The following is an 18,283-nucleotide window of genomic DNA, read 5'->3' on the forward strand; positions in this document are numbered from 1 at the left end:
CTAATTATTTTGAATTTTTTATACATGTGATTTATCTTATAATAATACTTTCTCTCATCTTTATCTTCGATCATGCGTCCATTATTAAATAAAATTCAATTGTAAAAATCAAAAATCAAGTTTGGTTGTGAGCAGATCTTTTGAAGACCCGTTCCCCCCCTCCCTGGTGACTACATCGGCAAGAAAATACCAAACAAAATCCAAATAGGATGACTATTTAGAAAACCTTAACTCCAAATGCATGGCGAACAACGGGTAACAGAAACGATGTCAAAAGACCATGTACACACCATAATAAAAAAAAACAATTACATTTGAGTAAATACAAGAAAAACAAAATTACACACAAACTAAAAACAGTAATTACAAAATGAACAATATAAAGAAACAAAATGAAAATGTCATGTTTAAAGCTTCATTCTATGTCTCCTGCTTTCTACACAAGTATTATGAAAGTGAAAACAGTATTGTCACGAGAAAGTTCTCAATTTTAATTCGAAGGTTCATGAAACGATCTTTCAAAACGACAGTACACCTAATGTTAAGTTAAAATTTAATTTTTGAATTATATGTTATACAATTCCGATGATATAGGTTCCACGGTTGGAACCTTTAGACATTGGAATCAATACAACATGAATTGTACACAAGTTTCATTTTTCTTTTGGCTTTTGAATCAATTTTTCTATCAAAGTTCCCTATGATAAATAATTTGGAGCTTTTACCGAGAAGTGAATATGTCAAAACGATAGACATTCAATGTCACTCAGAACTCCTATTAATGTTAACTTTTAAAAACTATATTTAGCCTTTTTCAATATCTATGTTTTAAAAAGTTCAATACCACTACTGTAATTGGAAACCTTCTTCATAATGACTTCCCGGTATTTATAGGTGAAGGTCACATATGTTAAAACAGTCATACAGTGCACTTATTGCTATTTTTAAAACTTTTATTTTTTGTATTCAAATTGAGCAAATAGTCCTTGTCTGTAAAGTGATTAGATTCATGAATGCGTTTTATAAAGAGAAGTTTAAATCATATGGCAATATGCCAATTGAACGTTGAACAAAAATAGTTTAAATGCAATCAAGTGATGACATCTTGCACAACTCTAAAGTAACATGTATATTTCATGATTTAAAGAAGAAATTACAAATGAATGCTCTTCCGTTGATTAACATTTTTTTTCTATAAAAATCGTTGAAGTGAATTCTAAAAAACAGACAAGGAAGAAGTTTTTTTAAAGTTGATTTGCCCAAGACTCTCTCTCTCTCTCTCTCTCTCTCTCTCTCTCTCTCTCTCTCTCTCTCTCTCTCTCTCTCTCTCTCTCTCTCTCACTATATCAGCATTCATTTTCTCCACTTAATTTTGTATGTGTCTCGATTGGGGATCAAATAGATTATGCACTTTTGGTTGCCTTAAGTCGGAATTTAATGATTTTGATGTATGCTTTTCTACCAAAATCTGAATGTTTGCAGAAAGGTACGTTTTTGTGTATAAGTGAATATGTAGATAAAAGAAATGTTTCATATTAATAAATAAAAGAATATACATTGTATCAAATATTGCACTACGGCAGCTGTATGCACTATCAGCTTTGTTTTGAAATGTTGAAATGTTAAGTTAGTATTCACTGGTAATTATTTCTCAAGATGTAAGAAAGTTCATAATCGACATGCTAAAGTTTTATATTCTGTTTGTTTTAACCTTTTGAAACGTAAACTTGGGTGTCCTCAGCATCTGTGCGAAGGTGGAAATTCTAGGTACCGTCTGTCTATTACGTCGACAATGTTACAGTACAGCCTGAGAAACGCCACAACGTTGCTTTCGCACCTTTTAGATTTTATAGACAATATGTTACAACCACACGACTACCAATCGCATCTTACTATCTCAGCCAATCGAGGCCTGAGTACTCAAATCTCTCTAGGAATGGGAAATATCTTTCTAACACCGGTCAAGAAGCATGGAAATCGATTACAAAATAGCGGAACTAATATTTCGTAACATAATTATTTATTATACCCCTTTCAAAGATAACTTGAATAAATAAATTGGCCCATATATATTTGTGAACAGGTGGTGACAGTGACACGCGTTTTATGTACTACTTACGTTTTAAGAGCCAAATACCGTGTACAAAATACATTTAATTGATTTTGATGGTAAGTTAGTATAGAAACGCTAAATATGGAACAGTCCGATGTATATTACAGAAAAATAAGCGTCATTGTGTATCGTAAATCAGGATTAGTTGCTGATAAGTACATGTATGTAAAGCCAGGTAATAATTCTGCATCCCGTTTTGTGAAAAGTCAGATTAAAATGTATTCTTAAATACAAAAATATATATACATATCTATATTGAAAAATAAAATGGGTAAAATATAAACTTCTTAATGTTATTCTTAACCAGACTTATAAGTTTTGAATGAATTAACGATAAAAGTGTATAATATCTGTCATCTGACAATGAGCATTTTCAACGAGGATATTTAGGGTACCAAAGTTTCATTTCATTTTAAATGACCTTAGTTTGTATTGTTCATTTTTATTGATATGCGTACTGTTTGTTAGAATGAAACCTCTGCAGTAAGAGCGTTAGAAATAATTACATCAAAATATAAGCAACAACAAAGGAAATATGTTAAAACATTCAACTGGTTTTTGATTGACTTGTTGATTTATCGAAAGAGTAATCAAGGGAATCAATGTTCTAGCGGTAATCAAAATAATGTAATTTAGAACTGCGAATGATTCATTTGACAATTCATCACAAACAGAAGCACGAACTTGAAGATATTAAAATAAAGTGTATCCACGAAATAGTAAACTTTTCTTTTAACTTTGGGGCTGATTAGTTTTCTTATTGATTAATTGTTTGGGTTTAACGTCCGAGCAGCAATACTTCAGCTATATTCAGACGATGAACATGACATGGATGATAAAATGAACATGAAATGATAATGAAATGAAAAATGATATGGGACACAAGGATAATAGGGTAAAAAAATTTTGATTGCCACTAGAAAAAGGGAGTGATGGGAAAGGTTGGGCAATTTAGACTCCTATGGCGGAGCACAAAGGTTCCTACTCCTATCGAGTACCACAGCAGGGTTCTTAAATTGCGAGGAACGTGACATCTATCCCAACACGGTGCACTATTATGGTTTGCAGTCAGGATTTCCGTATTATAGCCTGACAACCCCAGCATGAAACACGCCAGGGGTACCTCATTCCATCACCTGGGGCACACATCCCAGTTGCTCTGTGGGCAGAGCGCCTAGCCTCCAGCTAGGTTTCTGAGCACTATTAAGTCGCCTTTTACGACTAGCTTAGCGCTGCTGCAGGCCTATTCTTTTAACACCCTGACCTGCACGGGACGATTACTTTGTTTGTGAATAGCAACATAATTTGTCCAGAGGTCATTAAGTGAGTACAACCGGGTCACAACTAACAACAACCATTTTAAGAACAAATATGAAAACCTTTTTTGAATAGAACATAATTTGTCCAGATGTCATTAAATGAGTACAACCGGGTCAAAACTAACAACAGCATGTTAAGAAAAAAATGAAAACATTTTGTTTCATTTCAAAATAGGAAGTTACCCTTAAAACAAGGCTTTTTTCACTCTAATCGTGGACTGTGGACGTCACACTTATTAAACAAAAAATCCTGGCATGCCAAAAGATAACCAGCCTATGACATGGCTGGTCACAACTTTGTTATCAAATAAGTATTTTTCATATTAGTAAGTATTCGTGGTCATAAGTACATTCTCTGTATTCTTATTTACCTTGTAGCCACAGTAATCAGTACACAGTACATAATTCTGACTGATTTGTTAACAATATCATGACCAGTGACACTATTAATTTTGCACCATTCTGTGGTCAGTCTACTGTTCTTGATAGCCACGTCACCGGGTTGTAAACTGTAGTTTGAAGATCGTATCACACGTATCATGACACTGATCAACGAAAACACACTTTTAAAATTACGTATGTTGATACACGTTTCAGGTTTTTCTTTAACATTCATACTGGGAACACAGAATTAATAAATCAATCAAATAACTTTTGTGCTAACTTTGACATATTCAATTACATATTATTAATTAAAAATGTATTACATATTGATTTGCTTTATAAAATATTTTGTGCAGGATATGTTTTCAAGCACTATATTTTCCAATATTAAACGAATATAAACAAATATATTTACAGAAAGGCATAGTTTATTTAAATATCAATTTGAATACAGTTAACAGTTAAGTCTATGCTGAAGCATATTTATAGAACAAGTCATATTAGCCATATTCACTTCCTCATTCGGACATATAAATATCTTGATTCTTGTTAGCCTGTGTATGAACTGTTATGGCAGTCAAGCAGTTTGTTACTATTACCGTGTTGGAATTTCTTCTCGTTTTTGGGGGAACCTATGCCTCAGGTTAGTGTTATTATATACACGAAATATTTATTGTATTTATGCATACAATAAAACAAAATATATTTGTTGGTTTCTAGAAACCTAGTTGATACAAATTCATAACGAATATTTAATTTCGTGTTATTTTATTTAGTTTCAGGTTTATTTAATTCTTATTTGTATAAAAAAAAAAGAAAAAAAAAAAAGAAAAAAAAGCTTCTTAAATTGAAATTCAATATTTTTGTTTTTAAATCTTTGCAGTAAATGAATAAAAGTGCCCATTCAATATGGATATTTGGAGGTAAAATTCAACATCATCTTTAAAATAAATCATGATCAACATTTCTATTATTGGAATATATATGATTGCTAATGTGTCTCTAGATAAAAATTATAAATAATATATGTTTGTATAGCGCTACAAATCTAACAGATAGGCTTCTGGTTTATACTGCTACAAGATTGAAGTTATCACTACAGAAGTTTTATGGTCTTCATCATGAGCTCGTGGATCGTTATGGTATATCCATCTGCACCATGAAAACTGATTTATTCAACGGATCATAGTTTTCCTTTCCTCGTTTGTCTACTCCGGACTTGACTTTTTATGAGCAACTCGATGGGTGTTTCTAGAAAAGCAGAAGACGCTTACCCTACCGGTGCACATGGTCCATGCTCCGAGTTTTATTGGAATCCGAGTTGCTCATTTGCTTTTGTTACTTTGTGTGTATGATTTAAGTTGCTTTATGTCCTTTGTTGTGTATGTCTCTTTTCCATGTCTGGTCTTTTTCCCTGGATTACATTCTTTTGATTACCGCTATAGCCTTGATTCCCTTGATAACTCTTTCACCTGTATAATTCTTATCTCAAGAGTGCAACTACTACATGGAAAAGCTAAGACTGGTTATATTATCATTTACTGATACTGAACACGACATAAAACTGAATTCGGTTGATTTTAGACATGTATGAATAATTTTCTGTCTTATTTTTATATAGACTGCAACTTAATATTCACCAGCATTTACCATTACTACTAATGCTTTCGTTTTCATAATACAAACTCTATCACGTACTCGAAAATTCATTTTCCAAACCTGAAACTACCTGCGTATTTAATGACTATTGATGACTTTTTAAGATGACCCTTGTGGCACAAATAAGGTTATCGACGAGTGGCAGCGTTCTATTTCTCACGAAACGGTTGGGGAGGGTGTTTGTGACAATTTCCTTGTAGAAGGATGGTACCGTGTTACCAGTGGCGCGGGTGAAAAAATGCCAGTAGAATGTCCTGTGGGTGGATTTAGGTGTGGTACAAATAGACCAATATATATATAGGAACAGGTAAGCATGTTACGAAATAGAACTCTAAATTTAATAAAACAAGATTACATCCATTATAAATTATATGACTATTCCAAGAAAGCACGAGTCTCCACTTTTTGTTTGTTATAAATCTTGTGGGATTTGATAATACCAATAAATTAACGTCGCAGTGGAATCAAGTTCTATATCCTGTACACATTTGTCAAGGAGTATCCTTTCATCAACAGCATTATATCAACATAATTAGGAATATCACGGATATTCACAAAGTAAATCTAAAAAAAATTACAACTATCCTTTTTTTCACAATTCAGATGGTATTCCAGATGGAGAAAATGTTTTCCCTGCAGTGGGTGAGACTATAACACGAACTGTTTATGAGGCAAACTATGACGGCAATTGCAAGCATGCCGAGCACACAATACAAATCAAAGGGTGTGACGGTTATTTTGTTTATCATCTTAAACCCGTCACTGGCTGTTTTGCTGCGTATTGTTTTGGTAAGATATATGACTCGGAACCGCAATGGGACGCAGAGGTACGATGTTTGCCTGGAGGTGCAATTGTAGTACGCCGAAGTGCGTTTATGATCCCGCTGAACTACAACGGTTAGACATGATTGTTGACTGCCAATATCAACGAATAAATGCGCTGGCCACTACGAGGAGGTGCGGTTTTTTTTGTACTTCGCTGAAATTTCTTAACTATCAACAAGATTTTTTCCGTTGATATTGTAAATCTACGATTGGCTTGAAATTACAATATGAAATTAGTCTAGATGCAATCAGAAAAAAAACTGCTTTCATACTTGCAACTATGGAAGAAATTATAAAAAACAAAATTAATATTTTTTCTCTAATTTTTTTCCTACACCTAGTTGAACATTAAATACAAAAAATCAGTCTATTAGAAGAACGGGTACTCTTTAATATGAAAAATTGACCAGCTTAGCTATAGAATGGTTGTGGATAGCTTTAAGATTTCTATATTAGCGTATAAACTACATAAAAGAAACTCATCAATAATACCTGTAGAATTTGTCAAAACAAATGTAATGTAGTAGAAGACAGCGCTTTTTTTTCTGCATGGGTGTCATCTTACACCCCGCTGCTAAGGTTATCAAAGAATGAGTGATACTACAGAAGTTTAGATTTGATTGATTAACGGACTATACGTATTATGAAGAGAAACCTGCCAGTCTGGTCCACCTTAACTTTGGCAATATATTACGCCTTTCAAATGTTAAAATACGCCCCATGATTCCTTGTGAAAGCATGTCTTTTTTTCAAAAGGTAAAAATCCATGATATCAAATTTATGAAAAAGGAACATTTTTCCGTTTTTCAATACAACTATACATGTAACAAAGTTGTCCCGGTAAATCTTTGAATTATATCTATTATAGTTTTAATGATGCATGAAATACGACTTTCAGTATCCGCTATCTTGTGTAACCGATAGTACAGTTTATGTTTATCGAATTATCTCGAGTATAGTTAAGTATCTTTTAAGTTTTGATAATGCATTAAATACAATGTACATGTACTGTTAACACTCAGAATTAGTAATGATGCATGCTACGTTTGTTTATACAGGCAATAATATGCTAGCGACTTTCATGACTTTCAGTTTGTTAGTTTTCGCTATAACATTGTACGCACATATGCACGTAAAATTTCGTGGCGACGATGAAAGGGGTATACCAACGCACTTCCGCGCATTTTAGACATCAAATGTACTTCAACGTTGAACATCGAACTTCGGCTCCCATCGCTCTTCCGAGTCTTCCAAATATAAAGTGATCTACTTAAAAGTGTATGTCTTAAATATGTAAATTTTGGTCGGTAGTTATCAGTCTTTATTAATTATTATCGTGTTTATCTTGAACATTGTTAAAGTAACGATAACAATCAAAGTAAAATCAACTGTATCGGTAATGTCGTGAACCTAATTTTACAGTTTGTGAACTTAAATGGTTGTTTTTGGAAACGTGATTCACGTTAAAACATGTTTTATTGTCACTTTTAACATATCCACATGATTAATGATTCATGTATGACGGTACAATAAAAAATACTTTTCGTGCATTTGCAAAATATAGTTTTACGCTCAATGAAATATGACGAAGAATAAAAATGTATATGAAATGACGCGCATGAGTTCAAGTACAAATACATATGTTGCATTAGCAATACATGTTTATTCTATCCTATTAAAAGAAAACTATTCATACTTAATATTACAGGAGACCAGTCACCATGCCCCACAGGAACATATTCGGAAACAGGTTTTACCCCTAACTGTACAGGTGTGTAAGTACACCACATACCGTTTTCATTCTGTCGCACTTAACCAAACAGAATATATTGATGATCTCGCATCAAAAACCTACAAGCATATGTAAATAGTTTCACACGCCTAAACTGTTAACGAAGCTAATACACTAATTTTTTTCAATGTATAAAGCATACAAAACATAACGACCGTTTCACTTTATCGGTTTTATTGTTGTATTTGAAGCACAAACAAATCCTGACTCTTATTATTCATACAACTTAGCTCGGACAGTACACATATATACACGGGAATTAAAATAAGTTTTAATCTGTAAGAAATTGCATTTAAAAGCCGCAAAAAAATAACTAGACAAGCTCTAATCATTTTGATTGCAGAATAATATATGCTATTAAAATATCATATGGAAAAAAACACAGAATATCGCCATTAATGACCCTGCGTTTGACAAATTTTGACAAGTGTTGCCAAATAAAATATTTATAATAATAATCTTTAACATTTCAGCCTATCCAGATGTAACAGTTTCTCCTTATGTGAAATCAAACGCTATGGAAACAGAAGGTGAGAATGACTTTGGTATGCAAATGGTGTACAGTAAAGCTGTATTCGAGTGTCATGCTAATGATCTTACCGATATCCATCAGTATAAAGTAGGATGGTACGTAAATAATCGCAAAATGGATGATGCCACGGTTCAAGACTTGTCAAAAGCCGATATTTTAGCGGGTAAAGGACGCATGCTTGAAGAGCATTGGACACCATTCTTTAAACCAAACATGTTGGTAAAATGTGCCATACAAGTGACTGGTGACGGATTTACGGGATATGGTCCACCCCAAATATCTGATAACTTTTTTGCAGGGTTGAAGGTTAGCATACTCATGTTTACAATGCATTCTAGTTTTAATGATAATGTTACTAACTTACTAGTAAATGTTGAATTCTAAAAACGTTACCCTTGTTAAACACTTGTCAAACACTTGTTTTTAATTTGTTTCATTATCTTTTACTTTATATTTAAATGTTCATTCCGTCATTTAATATTAATGAAATACATAATTGAAGACTAAACGGTTATAAGTTTTTATCACTAAATAAAATTCAAACATTGTGAATAGGAAAGATGATTCATGGTGAAGAAATGTCAAGAAAAACCAATCGAACAAACAATTTGTAGGGACAACATACATTAATGTTTACGTAACTATAGTCCTTTTGGTATACAGATCTCTTTGTGGATAAAACGCTACAATTTTCCCTCCTGTAAATTCACGGAGTCAAGAACAATACGTCGTGCAAAGAGGAAATTTCATGGACAAATACATATGTCAGCTGTAAATGTTTTTAAAAATTAGAATTAGAAATGAATTTAGTGATTTTTAACATTAATTAATCACTTTCTGTTCAATTCGTATAAAGTATACAACTTAATAATCCTATTACTTTTCGATGAATATCAACGATGATCTTCTAAACGAAAGTTCTTAATGTTTTTGATATCAGGTGGAGCAGAATGATTTTGTTGTTTTAGAGGGTAAAAACATTGAAATTCCAGCGGATTTAACGATGCCAATATCATGCTCCTGGCCAAAACATGCGTAAGCTACCATAGACCATGTACTCGTGAATATTGTTATTTATTGAACTCTATGTATATTCGATATTAGTTATTTTTCTATTCAAGAATATTAATATTTTCACAAGTCAAAGCCTCCTTTTTTCGTTGTATTCCGGTTTTAGTGACCGACATCCTGGTTTTATTTTGGTAATTTTTACCTCACCTTGTCCATGGGTCTATGAGAGGTATTACATCATGAACGTTCTGATTCACTCAAACAAATATTTAGAATTAAACGCGGTAGTATAACTATAAATAAGGTACATGCACAGAAAAACACAATCGACCTTCTCTCTTCTAATTCAAGTGCTCAACAAAAGTCGTCAGAAAGACAAGGATGTAACCAAAATACTAAAAGAAATTACCTACGGTTTCTTTAAAAATATCGCAGAATTGCTTTATATTGATAACTTATTTAAAAACATTTCGATTGACAAAGTGATGGATATGAAACAAGGCAGGAATCAAGACCTAATATTGATTCTCTCAACGCATTTAAGCTATTAAGAAAATGGTGTCATATAACTCTTAAAAGACGATGTAATTATTCTGAAAAAAAAATCAATTTTGGACGTACTACATCAAACTCATAAAGTTTTATACATTTTTAATACATGTAGGGATTTTTTTTTAGTATTAAAGGAAAGCTAAAAATTAATATGCGTTATAAATTGTACAAATGGCAAGTTATATCTTACAGGAGAGACGCACAGAAAATATTTATTCAGACTAAAGAATGCATACTTGTCCTGCTGAATGGTATTCCCGGTTACCAAGCCGATGAGAAACAATGTAAAAACGGAATCACTGCAGACGGAGTTGTGTTTCAAGCTGAAACCTGTGGAATCAGGTTTTCCTATAAGTCATGGAATGAAACACAAATGATCAAATTAACAGGGCAGTCAGATCAAATTGTCAACACGAAAGACCGTTTAGTTTTTATTAGACTTTATAACTCAGACGAAGTTACTCCAAGGCAAGATTTGATTTACTGGAAGAACATACATCTACCCGATATAAAGGTAATCATAAAAATATTTTATTCTTCATGTAGAATACTTAACTCGCTTTTTCGTCCATACAAGAAACAATAGAAACATGACGGTAAGTCAATGAATCAACCATGTGTATTGTTTTGTATAATCCCCTTTTTGCATCAAGTTAACCCCAATGTTCCCTATTTGCAACACATGATATATTTAACATTATACTATATTTGTTTATTTTATTGAAGGTCATTGTGAAAGATGCCGATGTGGCGACTCTTGGTCAAAGTTGTTATTCATATAATGATCCTCACATGCGAACATTTGACGGAAAGTACGAATGCAATTTTATTTTTATACAAACATTTTGATTATATTTACTCTTTTCAATATATAATTTACGACGTTGAAGTGAATTTGTGATACACTTAATCTCGACCACCCACAATAGACTGCAATTGAAACGTCGTGCAAAAAAACTAAATTCGATTTGCCTCTTTCATGACTATATTGAGAAGTCTGTTTTTCATTTGTAATAGTTTATTACTCTTTGTTCTTTTATCTCAAACAAAGTACCATATTTAACATAAAACAATAGTAAAAAATTTTGAGTTTTAAAAAAAGTGATTTCTCTCAAATAACAAAATTTAGACCTTACATCTATAACACATAGTAGCAGACATTTAATTCGCCTGCGCATTTAACACAAAACTGATATCAGATACAAAGTACGTGTATATTCAAATTGTCATTACATGATGTCTAACCACGAAATTCTACATACAAGATTTCATTTCCTGATATATGAATGAAACACGTTATGGTTTTAGATATTGGGAGCTCCAAATCTCCAATGGATTGACTGCAGGTGAATACATCATGTACAAGCACAACCGCTTACCACTACAGGTACAATATTACAACATGATTAGTCATAGTTCTGGTATTAATTCAGAACTTTCACTAACTACAGACTATTTATGGGTTACTTAATGAACAAATACAAGTCTTTGCATATTTATTATTATGAAACACGTCAGCAACAAAAAATCAAGAACCAAACAAGAAAAATAATGATAACTTTTCTACAGTTTTGACCTTTTGTCACCCTAACTCCTCTAATTTACGCAAGATGAATACTAGTACATGCATTTGATATCCAAAATATTACGATAACATCGTAGTGTATTACATATCAGTATACAGGAAAACCTAAACTAGCTTTGACGTAAAAACATATCAAACAATGCACGAGAATAATTTAGATTAAACCACATTCATTCTTATAATTTATTTTTCTTCTTCTTTACATGAGTAAAGTTTGGCTGTGTCAAGTTATGAGTATTCCAGATATTATAAGGTAGATAGCATTCTGCGAAAATCGAAACATCATAAGTTAGGAAACGTTTGTAAATTTAAGGCAATATATTCATTTATATATAATATCAGTAAATTAGTATAATTGCTTTTTTTATTTCAAAGGTCTCTGCATATTTTAAACAATGTTACAGTTCTGTGCTTTGTAATTGTGGAGTGGCAGTTCGAAGTGGAGACTCCCTTTTTGTTGCTAATTATTGTAAAACAGTTTACAAAGGTGTACAGAGAGTCAATAGGTATATGATACAAAGACTCTGTGATGACCAGAGTTTAGTGATACAAAAGACAAATACTGCATACACCGTAAGTATCTGTGTACAGTTCTATAAAAATGTTGTGAACATTTGGTATAGATACAATACTCAATTCACAATGGATTATATTGTATTCTAGTTTAAGACATTACCCATATCACCAAAGAAAGCAAATATATTTGTTGTTATCTTGAAGCTCTTGCATTGACATACTTAGATACAGCAAAGAGTAATCCAGGGAACCAAGGTTATAGCAGTAATCAAAAGAATGTAATCTAGGGACAAAGATAACAGACATACACAACAAAGAACATAAAGTAACTAAAATCATACATACAAAGTAACAAAAGCATATGAGCGAATTCGACTCCACAAAAAACTGGAAACATGGACCAGATGCACCGGTAGGGTAACTGTCCTCTGCTTTTCTAAAAACACCCACCGAGTTGTGATTGTTTTTATCAACTTAATTACGATAACATAAGATTGATTTCTGTTAATACATGGATATTTGAGGTCCTTTGTTTTAAAATAAATAGTCACTTTTATATACACACAGCTCTTCTGTAAACAATTAAGTATCTCATAATTTGTTGTTCAGATCACCTTACCAACTGGCACAAAGGTAACATTTAGCTATGGCTCTGACTGGATAGATGGAATCAACATAATTCCCTCTATTTTGGATCAGGAGTTGACGTCAGGAATATGCGGAAAATATAATGGGAATGCCGCTGACGATTTTACTCCTCGTAAAGAGCTAATACCTGTGACATCAAATAAAGTCTTTGCGTCTTCTTGGAAGTGAGTTTTCACGTCTTTTGTATGGTTTCAATGGAATAGGTTTCTCCTGCTAAAGTAAGTAGTTCAATTACGTTGTCAATCTAATGTGGTCTGATAAGTGTGGTAATATGACTTGATTTATTTTTAGATCTTTTTTCGTTTGAATTATTTTACCATTTACAAAGCACTAACAACAATATCATTATTAATAGGATAACAGGTGAATATGCAGTTGAAACTTTGTTTGATCCAGAGGGTAAATTAAAAAAAACAGAATATTTTGGCCAGAAATATTGTAAATGTGTTTCCCCCGACGACACCTTTCCTCATGGGAGTCCAGAGTTCAACTGTGAACTCGACGCTGCTATGGAGACGTGTAGGAAAACAAGGTCTCCCATTGGTGTATTCACAGCTAATTGTGTAACTGAAGTTACACGAAAAAAAAGAAGAGCTCAAAGATGGAAAAGAGAAGTTCGTAAAGAAGATGATGAACCTGTTGCATTTCCAATGCCCGACGAGGAACCCTTACTGTCCAGTGAGGTAGATGTAACAGACAATATATTACTATAAAATATCGTTGTAAAAAGTAACTGTAAAAAGTATATTTTATGTATATGCAATTGGCAATTTATAAATGAATGCATTGATATCCAATTCATTAGAAATAATGAATTGTAATGAAAGATAAAACTTTTAAGAGAACGAAAATAATAATTAAGCGTGCATAAATTACGTAAATTACCAGGAAACTAATATTGTATTCTCTAACTTTAATTTTGATTATTTTAGTTGTGTAAAACAAAATTGGTGCAATTCGCCGCCATCTTACATATCAAAACTTATTACATGACAACGATGAAACATAAATGAATTGAATAGACGTGAGAACATTATTAAAATACTATATTGTATCTTTATAGGTAACAGTGGAATGGAAGAATGGTTGGACAGAAGAGACAGCACGATCTTATTGTGAAGGAAAATTTATGTCCACGCCAGCATATGATATCTGCTCAGAATATGTACCCTATGTTGAAACAGAACCATATATTAATGGATGTATCCTTGATATCAAGGTATTCCAGTTGTTATGATTCAGTGTCATGTTTTTTGTTCGTTTATGGCATGTCTATCATTTGTTTCTAATGGTTCCATCTTTGTAACATGTTATTTAGAAAATGACTAATTCTTTTCATTAACGATATTGGCTCGTGATCTTCTGTCATGATTTCGGCATGAATTGAATTGAAGCTTATCACAATTTTTAAGTCATGTATGTACAAGATATTCTATTTCTTGTGTCATTGTCAACAATTAGAGAAACGCAGTTTTTATTTCTTAGCACACTGGAGGTGACAGTTGGATAAAAGTAACCCTCAAGAACTACGCCGGTTCATGCCTACAAGAATCCAAACGTTTAGAAAATCTAACTTCAACTAATAGCACAAACTCAACTGGAGTTAACAAACCGATAGCGGAAATAATTGAAGAGTCAACATGCCCCGATAATTGCTCAAATAATGGAATATGTAAAGCAGGTAGGTTTCCGGATTTATAAGGCTACTTTTCTATATGCTCGATGAACATGTAGTAATATTAATCTTTATTACAGTTAAATGCAATGCACAGAAAATTTGAGGGCTACTTAAAACGTTATGATTTAACATTCTAAAACTGTTACTAAAAATTATTTTACGTTTAGGTGCATTAAAATCTTTGTTTAGTCACAATATTTCCTATCTACATAACTGAAACTAAAAAGGCGACAACACTAATAATATTGATGATAAACGTACAATGTAAATCTATTATTTTGAAATAGTTATGAATTAATTTGAGGCGATGATGATTACAGATATCATATTTGTATCTTTTGAACACAATATTCGGGTATTGTCTAGTGTCGAATTCATTTTGCATTGTTTTGATAATATGAAATGATATATTGAAATCATATTATTTATCAGGTGAATGTCAATGTGACCCTGGCTTTTTTGGAGAGTTGTGTGATGGAACCAGATCTCAACCACCCAGAGTAATAAAGGAAGCGTTTGAAGATCTATGTGACACAAACATTAAACCATGTAAAACTTTCTTATTGTATGGTGATAACTTCATAGAAGGAACGGATTTTAGATGTAAATTTACAGAATTAAAGGTATGAATTCCCTTCCGTAATACGTGTTTGTCTACTTATACATAACTGGTATACTTCTATTTTGATCAATATCTGAGACTGTATGTCATGTGTTAATTCATACCCTAAACTAAAAAAATGTTCCTTGTTTTATTTTTAAATGATGGATTGATAGGAAGTTAATAAAATACTTTCTTTATATTTGATTTCCTTCATTTCACTATTTACTTTCAGCAAGTGTTCATGTGTCAATTTAAAAAAAAAACAATATTTTTATGCTCCGAAAAACTTTCTTTTCAAGTTGAAACAAAATGGCACAACAACTACGATAGAAGAGGGAGAAACTTTTACACACTCTGGAACCTATGCTACACCGCAGTACATGAAATGCAAACTACCAGAATCACGGAAGAAGCGATCAGCTGATTTTGTTGTGGCAGCAATGGGGTATCGTATTTCTGTCTCAAACGACGGAACAAGTTACACCGATCCCGTAATTACTATTGTGTACGATTCAAACTGTTATTTATGTAACTCAACATCAATGGAGTGTGAGAAACAGGTAAACAGTCATTAGCGTTTCTTGTTTCTTTATTACCTTAATCCAGATGAATTAACAACAGTCTTTCAATACAACAATAAAATATACATTACATAAATTTACAAAATAAAAGGGAAAAGGCAATACATAACGTTACCTTTGTTTAAAATATAAACGATGATCCTCCCTATCAAAGAATAGAGTTATGTGTATGAATCTAGTATTAGTTTTCTTCTACATTATGAATAAAATGGTCCCATTAAACATCGACTAAACTCCTTCTTCATATTATTTTTTATAATTTTTATTGTAATGCGAGGCCATCAGAAATGCGATCTTGGCAAATGATTTCCATGGTTATTCCGTTATTCATGGTTTAAACATTCATTTCAGGATAGTTGCCCAATTAAAGAAGAGGACGGTATGTATAACGATTAATATTTTCTTATTTTATCACTTCGCTGCGGTACTGTTATGTGTACAACAGTTTACACAAGAAAAACATTTACACATTTGATTTGTCACCGGTTTAGTCAAACATCAATATGAAAGATAATTTTATTATACTGCATGTGTGTTTAAATAAAACTACAAAGAAACTCCTTGAACTAATGGCAACTTAAACAAAAGGTGTGCAGGTGAACCAATTTACCTGCACAAATGTATCCAGCAAAAGATTCCAAGCAAGGTTAAGATCATTTATATAAATGAACTGTTTACGTACCACATAACAAATCCTAGAATCCAAGATAAGTACTGTTATCAAACCTTACATTGTCATAGTTGATTTTGTATCAGATTTGTCTTCTTTTTTCTATACCAGGAAACACAATGATAGATATTAAATAATTCAATTACAGCCAATTACCAAAAACTTCAGATAACATCCCTGCCTTAAATTGTATTGCATTGCTAGCTTTTGTGTGAATAATCACATATAACTTCAATTTTAGTAGAATCAGAGCAGAAAAAGTTACCTTTGATTCCCATAGCTGCTGGAGTTGGAGCTGTTGTCGTTTTTGTGCTGGTTGTCATAATTTGTTTTATTAAAAAAATGTTCAAATCAAAGGAAAAGTGAGTAATATCATGGCGACATTAATGAAAATCAATTTTTCACAAAAAAATATGAGATTGCAATGCAAAAATCAGTGTAAAGAAAGGTACACGGGTGGTATATGTTTGGGATGTACGCATGTACACAGAACATCGAATATTTGATATTTCTTTAGATATTTATATGTATAAAGTGATAAAGTTTTATGAGTTTAATGCTGACGATAATAATATAATAATGCATATGCAGTACATGACAAGTATTACACTGTATTAACAAATACTACAACAATGTATGACTTTATTTGACGAGAATAGCTTGACGAATTTGTATTTCACATCTTTACACAAACAAATCATTTTGGCAAATTGGCTTCTTTACTACCAATACTACCCCAGTCCGCTCTAAATATTTGCTTAATGAAAAAGCCTAATGCATAAGCTTAATGCATATATGATGTACATTTCAATCCCCCTCTTAATGTAAATATTTTTAACGATTATGTTAACTGTAAACATTGGCTTACAAATGAAACTTTTAATTACTTTATTTTGTGAATTTGTGAACACTAATCTTATCTTAGTTCTAATATTCCGCTTTGCACAACTGATCATTATATTTGAAATTGTCAAGTATAGTATCTTCTGTCACAAAAATGATCATTAGTTCTCATTCATGGCGCATTGTGTGTCTTTGTATAAAAAATTTCATGATGTTAAAATGTTTTAACCTTTTATTAATGGGGAATCAATAACTCTTAAGACTATATACATGTAGTTATGAAATTAAAATATTTGTGCAGTTGAAATGATTGTTGTTTTAAATGATTGAACAATGTTTTACCTCTACCAAATGCTAAAGAAAAGTTTTAAATGGTTTACTTTAATTGCAGATATGTACGAGATTCAACTATTAGTCTACCCAACGCATGCATACAAATGCAACCAAAAGGACAAATGCATACAGACAGCAATATATTTCTTTGTGAGAAAATGAAGACTACGTGATATGAAAGATGGTCTATGAACAGTTCCCAATTCGTTAAATAATCTTTGAAACTGTTTAAATATTCATATTTTACTTTTGTTACTTTGTATGTATGATTTTAGTTACTTTATGTTCTTTGTTGTGTGTGTCTGTTTTCCATGTCTGGTCTTTCTCCCTGGATTACATTCTTTTGATTACCGCTATAACCTTGGTTCCCTTGATTACTCTTTCACACCACTGGGTCGATACCTCTGCTGGTGGTTTTTGTCCCCGAGGGTATCATCAACCCAGTAATACAATTTTTAGAACTAATGGTTTTAACAAGAGGAATGAAAGAAAAACTGGCTCGGACGTCGTCCAGTATAAAAAGGCCCGAACCTGACAGCAGATCGGACACTCTGTTGTCTTGTTAGTATGTGGTGTCCCCAGATGGGATTCTTAGCACAGTCACATCTGGTATGGAAAGTGCCCCGACCAATTCAACT

At 32.4% G+C, this 18,283-nt stretch overlaps 1 protein-coding gene across 3 annotated transcripts; it reads left to right on the forward strand.

Moving 5' to 3' along the window:
• Positions 1–4,345: 4,345 nt before the first annotated feature.
• On the forward strand, positions 4,346–17,928 carry LOC148604917 (von Willebrand factor D and EGF domain-containing protein-like). Of its 3 annotated transcripts, none has more exons than XM_088549100.1 (18): positions 4,346–4,459; positions 6,079–6,264; positions 8,009–8,071; positions 8,566–8,930; positions 9,565–9,659; positions 10,380–10,701; positions 10,914–10,999; positions 11,496–11,574; positions 12,148–12,345; positions 12,898–13,100; positions 13,292–13,619; positions 14,000–14,155; positions 14,422–14,617; positions 15,047–15,237; positions 15,518–15,778; positions 16,151–16,178; positions 16,714–16,831; positions 17,704–17,928. In XM_088549100.1, exons 1-18 carry the CDS (start codon positions 4,387–4,389, stop codon positions 17,816–17,818), a joined length of 3,063 nt encoding a protein of 1,020 aa, XP_088405226.1. In that variant the 5' UTR covers positions 4,346–4,386; the 3' UTR covers positions 17,819–17,928. The 3 variants fall into 3 exon arrangements, with proteins under 3 accessions (XP_088405226.1, XP_088405225.1, XP_088405227.1); XM_088549099.1 differs by having other exon boundaries at positions 4,347–4,459; positions 16,711–16,831; XM_088549101.1 differs by lacking the exon at positions 4,346–4,459 and having other exon boundaries at positions 6,177–6,264; positions 8,009–8,075; positions 16,711–16,831.
• Positions 17,929–18,283: the final 355 nt, after the last annotated feature.

This window comes from Perna viridis, chromosome 10 (genome assembly GCF_037379345.1).
Source record: "Perna viridis isolate PV_CMFRI_1.1 ecotype Kerala chromosome 10, ASM3737934v1, whole genome shotgun sequence".
NCBI classification, from domain to species: Eukaryota; Metazoa; Mollusca; class Bivalvia; order Mytilida; family Mytilidae; genus Perna; species Perna viridis.

Coding starts and splice junctions, on each gene's coding strand:
- LOC148604917 (XM_088549099.1), top strand. CDS start 4,387: ATGGCAGTCAAGCAGTTTGTTACTATTACCGTGTTGGAATTTCTTCTC. Junction 9,660..10,379: donor TGCTCCTGGCCAAAACATGC/GTAAGCTACCAT, acceptor TATATCTTACAG/GAGAGACGCACAGAAAATAT. Junction 16,179..16,710: donor CCCAATTAAAGAAGAGGACG/GTATGTATAACG, acceptor CTTCAATTTTAG/TAGAATCAGAGCAGAAAAAG.